We start from the raw sequence: 8,208 nt of genomic DNA on the forward strand, positions 1-8,208 counted from the left end.
CGAAGTTAAACGACCCCATGCTGGAGAAGTGCCACACGTAGGAGCCAGCAAGCATCTGTGTTACTGATCCAATGCGGCGCTTGAAACGTCTTTGGACTTCTTTTCAAGTGAGGTTTGCCTATTTCAGTAATTGTGTGTGCAGTGAGTAGCTGGAAGAGCCAGTCCTTGGCTGGGGCTGTTGGAGGTGTAACCGTGGTTTCACATCAAATATGGCCATGCTTGCCCAGTTAAGGCAGTATCTTTCTGGCACAAACTGAAGCCCTGGAAGCACTCCCTGCCCATCAGGCAGCTCTGCTGTGTGGGTGCACAGGTTGCCCAGAGAGGTCGAGGGGTCTCCTCCTCGGAGACATTCAAAAGCCAGCTGCACGTTGAGCCTAAGCACCCTGTTCTGGCTGTCCCTGCTGGAGCAGGGTCGGGCCAGAGGGGCACAAAGACCCCTGCCAACCGCAGCCATGCTGTGATGAAGACGGAAGCCTGAAGGCTGGGGTATGGATATTTCCCTCTGGGAAAAGGCAATGCCCCGGCCCAGCCTGGGAGGAGGCTCATTGTCATGGAGAACTGCCCATCGCATGGCCTTGGCATTCGGAGGAGAGGGGATTCAGAGTGGGACCAGCAGGCTAATTGCCTTTGTCTTCTCCCTCCTTCAAATGGGGAATCACAGTAAATCCCCCAAACCCATGACAATAGTCCTACTGCTTTTAAATGTCTTTCGTTAAACTGAATCCTCTTGTCCTCCCTCTCCCAAGACCTGGGCGTTGTTCATTAAAAGAAGAACCTCTTGTAATGACAAAAGGAAACCTAAAAAGGCTGCCATTAGCTCATTATCTCAGCTCCCTCCTGCATGGTAGGTGCCTATTTGCTGAATGCTACTCCCAAGTGTCCCTTGGGCAGGTTCCTTTATCATGAGTGCCCCGGCCGTGCAGAGATGTGTCCGCGGGAGACCTGATCTCTGCTGCGGGGTCACTTTCCCTGTAGGGAGAAGGATTTGCTGCGCTGGGGACCTGCCAAAATCATCCTCCAGCCCATCACTGCCCCTCTGGATTGGGGCTGGTGTACTGTGGTGGGTGAACCTTTCTCATGCTTTGCTTGTCCAGGTTCTGTCTATGAGACCAGTCAGTCAATGTGCCATGAAACATCATGGAATATTTGCTGAGGACAGACTGTCAGAGTCTAGCAATGCAAATTTAATCTTGAAGATTTGGGATCTTCAAGAGTAAGTATTGGATATTAAGAAAAAATTCTTTTCTGGCCAAGCATTGGCTGCCCAGGGAGGTGTTGGAGTCACTGTCCCTGGGGGTATTTAAGATCTGTGGAGATGTGGCACTGAGGGACATGGTTATGGGCATGCTGGGGATGGCTTGGTGGTTGGACTAGGTGATTTTAGTGGTCTCTTCCAACCTTGATGATTCTATGATTCTCTGAAATGTTTATTGGTACTATCTGCAGAAACATACGGCTGATATCTGCAGGAACATACGGAAGTGGAAGAAAGTAAAACATGAAATTAATCTTCTGCTTGGAAGAACATGAGCTGGACACATGAAAATATCCTAGAGTGGCCCATTGCTTGCTAAGGTTTGACAACAGGATGATGGAGCTGAGAAGGGGTGAAACAGGCAAATAGATACATGAATAAGCAATTCCTGGCTTCACTTAAGAACTGGTTCTAAAACTTGCCAAGCGTTGGAAATCCCTCCACCATTTTTAGATCAAACCCAAATAAAGCTGTCCCACACCTGCTGTGATTGAATCATAGAATCATAGAATCGTTTGAGTTGGAAGGTACAGTTAGAGGCCAACTGGTCCAACCCCCTGCAATAAACAGGAACTCCTTCAGCTCCATCAGGTGCTCAGAGTCCCATCCAGCCTGGCTTTGAGTGTGTCCAGGGATGGGGCATCCACTACCTCTCTGGGCAACCTGTGCCAGTCCCTCACCAACCTTACTATAAAAAACATCCTTACATCCAATCTCAATCTCCCCATTTCCCTTTGTCTTGTGAAGGAACTTGGGTAGGATGTGCTGACCACCGTGGCATTTTGCTAGTGGCAATCTACCCTTTCTCTCCCATTATCAGTACCTCTGCATCACCTGAAAGACAGTTAAAAATCAAGACATGGAGGAATTATCCCTAAAGCCAGGAAGATTGTATCTCTGCTGGGGAGGGGAGAGCAAGAGAGGGATGAGGCAGGAGTTGCCGCTCGCCCACTGGTCTCAGCTATTGCACAAACAGTGACTGGCCATTGCAGGGGAAAGTACTTGGTCCCAGTCCCAAGCACATGGATGTCATCTGACATTTCATCATGGCTTCATTATATTTTGGATCAGGCCAGTGATTCATCTTGCATTACTGCCATACATGTTGAGCAGGTAGCCAGTGAAGAGGCACTGCATCACGCTGCCAATGATTTTATTTTCTAAATAGCCAGTGGAGATGGCCTTACATCATTCCAGATGCACATACAGTTAATAGATGCGATTTCATGCTTAACTTCAGTGTTGATGCTACATTCCTCTGGAAGAAATTTATGTTCCATGGCTGCACACGGAACCCAGCGAACAGTGTATGCAAACAGCAAGAACTGGGGATTAATGGCTTTGCATAAGGGATGCTGTAAGAAGGATTCTCAGTAGTGTGTTTATAGTGGAGGGCTCAACCTGGCCTGCCAGGTGACCCGTCTGACTTCTCGTTTTAGGCAGGTGCATTCTGATCTGAAAAACTGATTTGCAAAATGGATGAGGGTCAGCCAAGCTCAGCCTTGGTGCTCCCCGCTTGCCAGCACTGCACTGGAACCAGCCCTGTTTCTTTTCCTTTTGCAAGCTTTTATTATTTCGATTAAACCAGGCTGAAAAGAGACAGTTGTCATTCAGATGACAGTCAAAAACAAACACAAAAGCCCAGAATGCCCACTTCGCACGGGGAGACCACAAAAGGCAGCAAATCAGCTCATGTGCATCTCCTCTGGGCAGCCTTCTTTGTCTTCCTGCAGATGAAATTGTTCACAAGGCTTTGCTCCTTTCATCCCGAACCCTGCGAAAGCAAAACCTGTCTCCCACAGAGCTCCAGAATGCCTCAAACACACTGAGGAAGAAACAGGCAGAAATCTACCACATTTTATTCCCAACAGCTGTTCAGCCTGAAAAGTTTTATTAATGCGCTAACAAACAAAAACAAAACCAACAAAAATAATCAAAACCAACGAAAGAACCAAAAAAGAAGGGGAAACGGAGTAAAATAAACTTTAACCAAGTTGAAAACATTATAAATAAGTACAGCTCCGGAGCATAATTTACAAATATAAAACCACATAGAAACATATGTACAGGAGAGTTACATTACATACAAATATGTATAAAAATACCCCAGTGTTTATTCTCGTGCTAAAGCTGCAAGGCTAGAGTTATCTTTGGTACTAAGCTCAGAGGAAAAGGTGGCTGTACAAAAACACGGCCCTACCTGCACAGCGTGCCATACACGGGATGGCAGAGCAAACCTCCTGGGGAGCTTGAGGAGATTTTGGGCAGCTGTTTTCCCAACCTGTCCCCTCCCTGTGCATCACATATTGCAGGACCAGGGCAGGAAGGGCTGACAGAGGCAATCGCTGGCAGAAGAGTTTTTAATACATTGTACAAGGCACTTCATAGGAAATCTCTTCATTATTTTTTTTTTCCTGTTCTCTTCTAAGACTCACAGAACATCTACGCATGGCTCTTGCTGACATAGCGTTTTATGATTATAGTTTTTTCAACTTCTTATTCTACATTCAAGATTAAAAACATCTGAAAATGTTCAGTTCACTTTCATTGGCAGAATGGACCCAAAGCACCTAACATTTTCCAGGACGGGGAAAAGATTTTGCATCTGTCTTCCGCTGGTGTTTGTGGGGTGTTTTTGCTTGGAAAGATGAGATCTGTCTTCCTGGATGAACTCCCGGGAAGCGTCCACATTGAAATGCTGTTTGCAAAAGCACGCTGTCCTCCACGCTGCCACGCACACACCTGCATCTCCCATTCCCTTTGCAGCACTGCCCCGGCAATCCTACACCTCCGTTCCATCCCGGGTGTAGATGAGGCTGTTGACTGTGAAGTTGTAGTAGTGGTTGTACTGGGCGCCCTGGCTGCCGCTGCTGGGATGGAAGGAGCTGTAATAGGCAGGGGAAGGTCCCGCCACTCGCTGCAGCTGTTCTGGTGAAGGCACCTCTTGAGATGAGCTGCTGGAAGGGGTGAAAGTGCCACTGCTCAGCTGTCCAGCAGAGAAGTTCCTGTGATGCAGGTCAGTGCTGAGCCCCCCCGTCAGCCGGCTGCCCCCACCGCTCAGTGAGCTCATGCCGCTGAAGAAGGTGCTGAGGCAGCTCGGGGTGGATGAAATGATACCGGAGGGAGAGGAGCTTTTGGGATGGTCCCTGGCAGAAGGCGATGGGTCCAGCTCTGGGGGTGGGCTGTTTCCACAGGGTTTGCCTGCGGCTGGGATGGGTCGCTCTTCTTCGGCCTTCAGGCCCCCGAGCGAGGAGGCCGCAGCCGTGGTCGCGGGGGTGTTGGGCTCTGAGCGTCGCTTGCGCTTGCGCCGGAAGTTCCCGTTGTCAAACATCTTCTCACAGTTGGGATCTAAGGTCCAGTAGTTTCCTTTTCCTGGTGGAAAACAGGAGAAGCAAGAGAGAAAGTCAGCTTCTGTGACAGAGAGCCCTGCTGCAGAGGGATAAGCGGTATCCATGCTTTGCCCAACCAGCGCAGCACCCACACCTGCTCCTCCTCTGCCTGTTGTCCAGTACAAGAATCCAAAACCTGGCCCTAAAACATCATCACCCCCTCCCATGCAATGCCCAAGTGAACGTTAAGGCCACATGGAGACGGGGACTCCCCACCACAGCTTCAACCTCTACTTCAGACCTGCCTGAAGGGAACACAAAGCAGGGCTTCCTTGGCTGTGGGTGCCTCTTGGCAAGCAGGGATACCCACATCTGCAGCACGGCAAAAATAGTGGGGACCCTGCCATGGCTCTTCTCAGAAGAGCTGATGGAAAGAAAGGCCAAGAGGTAATGGCTTCAAGTTGCACCAGGGGAGGTTTAGGTTGGATATTAGGAAAAATGTCGTCTCTGAAAGAGTGGTAGTGCATTGGAACAGAGATGGTGGAGTCACCATCCATGAAGATATGGCACTGAGGGGCATCGCTTTGTGGGCACCGTGGTGATGGGCTGACAGCTGGACTCGAGAGGTCTTTTCCAACCTTAATGATTCTGCAATTCTATGAAAGACGGGTTCAAGCTGCCCTATGCCCACTACTTTGTTCCAGGGGGCTGTGGTGCCATTAGCTGCCTCCACACAGCTAATGGGAGCCATGGCCTTGCTGTGTCCCCTCAGAAGTCCCAGCCCTGAATGTTCCCATCCCACTCAGCACTGTCCCAGCACACCCCTACGCTACACCCACTCCTGGGCACCAGCTGTGCCCTGGGGACAGGCCGGCGAGAGCTGGGCAGGGAGGGGAGCCGTGAATCACGGCCAAAGGATCCAGGCCTTGCACAACCAGCCCTCGTGGCCTCAGCCCACCCGGCCTGCCCAGACAGGGGGACTGAGGATTGGGGCCAGCCGCCATCCCCTACAGGAAGCAGTGGGAGACCCGAGGAGGGCAAAAGGAGCTCGATCTTCTCAGAAGGGGACAAAAGGTGGGAGAGGTCCTCAAAGCCCAGGCTTGGAGGGGCTGAGGGCACCTGATCTCTTCATAGTGGTGGGGATAAGGGAGCCTGGGGATTGCCATGAGTGGACAAGGGAGCCTGGGTTCCTCACAGGGATGGCTGTAAGTGACCGAAGGAGCATGGGCTCCTCAGCACTGAGCTCATGGGGTGCAATCAAAGGGATGGCTACGAAGGACAAGGAGAGCGTGGTCTCCTCACGTGGATGGTCACTGAGGGGACAAGGGAGCTCCTCAGAGGGTTGGTCAGGAGGGGTACAAGGACCCGAGTCCCCACACAGCAATGGCCGTGAGGGAATGAGGGAACAGGTGAGCCTGGTTCTCTCACAGGGATGGCAATGGCGGGGTAAGGGAGATGGTCTCCTCATAGGGATGGACACGATGGAGCACAGCCCTCTCGTAGGGACGGCCGCGAGTGGACAGCAGAGCACTGTCCCCCCATAGGGATGGTCACGAGGGCACAAGGGAGACCGGTCCTCTCACAGGGATGGATATAAGGGGACAAGGGAGCCCGGGGACCGCACGGGGAAGAGCCCACACTCCCGCATCCCCTCCCATCCCCGTCCGGGGGCTCCGCGCCGCCGCCCGCCCCCCATCCTCACCGGGGTCGTCCTCGTCACGGGGCACCTTGCGGAAGCAGTCGTTGAGGCTGAGGTTGTGGCGGATGCTGTTCTGCCAGCCCGCCTTGCTGCGCTTGTAGAAGGGGAAGTTCTCGGCCACGTACTGGTAGATGTGGCTGAGGGTGAGCTTCCTCTCGGGGGCACTCTGGATGGCCATGGCGATGAGCGCCGAGTAGGAGTAGGGCGGCCGCACCAGCTTCAGCAGCTCCTCCTGGCTCGCCAGGCTCAGCCAGCTCAGCTCCGCGCCGCCCGCCGACGGCGAGCCGGGCCCCGAGGGCGAGCCCACCAGCTGGCCACCCCGCGAGCAGCCGTACGAGGCGGGCGGCAGGAAGGGCGACGCGGCGGCCCCGGAGCCGGGCGGGCCCTGCAGGTACGGCGCTGGGCTGTTCATGCCCCACAGGTAGCCGGCGTTAGCGGGAGCCCCGTAGTCCCCCAGCGCGTACCCTCCCGCCCGTTGCCCCGACGAAGCGGCGGCAGCGGCGGCGGCGGCGGCGGCCGCGGCGGCGGCGGCGGCAGCGCCGGGCGGGTGGAGGCTGGGCTGGGGGTAAACGCTGAAGTTCTCGCTGCAGTACACCGCCATCTCGGGGGCCTCCTGAGCGCTGCGGGGCTGCGGGGGCACGGGGGCGGCCGCCGGTGCCGAGGGTCTGGGCTGAGCCTGCTGCAACTCACCGGCGCTCATAATCCCTCGGCCATGCAGGGCGGCTCGCGGCTCCTTACCCCCCCCGCCCGCCCCGGGCCGCCCCCCCCGGCCGTCAAACCTCCCCTTTCGTCGGACCCCCCAAAATCCCAGGGGGGCTGAGAAGCGGCGGCCTTATAGGCGCTGCCTTGCGGGGCCGGCCGGGCGGGGAGCAGCCAGCGGGGCGGGGAGGGAGGCGGGGAGGGGGGGCGAGGCCGGGCCCCAAAAGCAGCCATAGGGGAGGGACCTGGGGTGTGTCGGGGTGTGGGTGTGTGGGGTGGGGGGGTTGGATCCCGGCTGGATGGCCGAGGGGGTGCGGGGAGCTTCCCCCCGTGGCCGTGATTCCCTGCTATCCATCAGCCCCGATCCGAACTTCGGGAGGTTTGGTGCAGATGAGCACCGTGTGGTGCCCCGACGGGAGAGCGAAGTGTGAAATTCGCTTCAGCTCTTTATTCAGGTGTAATTTTGCCTTTGCTCTTAATGAGCTTTGGATGAGGAATTACCCCGAATTAAACAAACAAACAACCGCCGTGCTCGCTCCCAAAGGGCCGGCAGTCACAAGGCGTGATTTTCTAATAAAAGTTGGGTTTTGCCTTCTGCTTGCGGGGAAAGCGAGGGGAAAAGCGCGTCCTTTGGGAGAGGAAAGCTCTCGGGATCCACAGCTCCGACACCGTCCATAGGGAGACGCCGCCTCCGGCAGATCCCTCGTGTCCGGGACAAACGTCGGATCCACCCGGACAGACAGAAGAATACGAATGTAGGGAATCTTTGTCCGTCACTTCGAAGATGTAAATGCCCGGGTGTTAAATGCCATTGTTCTATCATTCTGTTTTCTGCCGATAAATAGGCGTAAAAATCCCCTTCCCGCGTATATACAAATGCGAAGAGCTCTCCCCAGGGCTGCCACCTCACATCGGCATTTTGGGGAGAAGTTCCCATTGGTTTCATGGAGAAAATTGTTAAAATCGCACATGTACAGCAGTGGAGCTGTTGCAGGGCAAATGTCCTGGGCTTCCCAAATCGCGATATCCGACCCTTGTGTCATCTGAGCAGGGATGTAAGAAATGGAGCATTTTCACCATTATATTTCGTTTTAAAACAAATGGACAATTTTGGGGAAGGAAAATCACAGGTGTGAGAAAGAAATACAGTTTTGGGTTTCCTGTTTTAATCATAATGGGCTTTTCTCTTCTCTTCTCTTCTCTTCTCTTCTCTTCTCTTCTCTTCT

General features: G+C 54.0%; 1 protein-coding gene across 1 annotated transcript; it reads right to left on the bottom strand.

Annotated features, from left to right (window-relative positions):
• Positions 1 to 3,938: 3,938 nt before the first annotated feature.
• FOXI3 (forkhead box I3) lies at positions 3,939 to 6,983 on the bottom strand. The gene is made up of 2 exons (XM_042838677.1): positions 6,287 to 6,983; positions 3,939 to 4,627 (listed from the first exon to the last, which is right to left on the bottom strand). The coding sequence occupies exons 1-2, from the start codon at positions 6,981 to 6,983 to the stop codon at positions 4,038 to 4,040; spliced, it is 1,287 nt and encodes a 428-aa protein (XP_042694611.1). The 3' UTR covers positions 3,939 to 4,037.
• Between the last annotated feature and the right edge of the window lie 1,225 nt (positions 6,984 to 8,208).

This window comes from Centrocercus urophasianus, unplaced genomic scaffold (assembly GCF_019232065.1).
Source record: "Centrocercus urophasianus isolate 14NV4802_14NV808 unplaced genomic scaffold, USGS_Curo_1.0 seq_893, whole genome shotgun sequence".
In the NCBI taxonomy this organism is placed as follows: domain Eukaryota; kingdom Metazoa; phylum Chordata; class Aves; order Galliformes; family Phasianidae; genus Centrocercus; species Centrocercus urophasianus.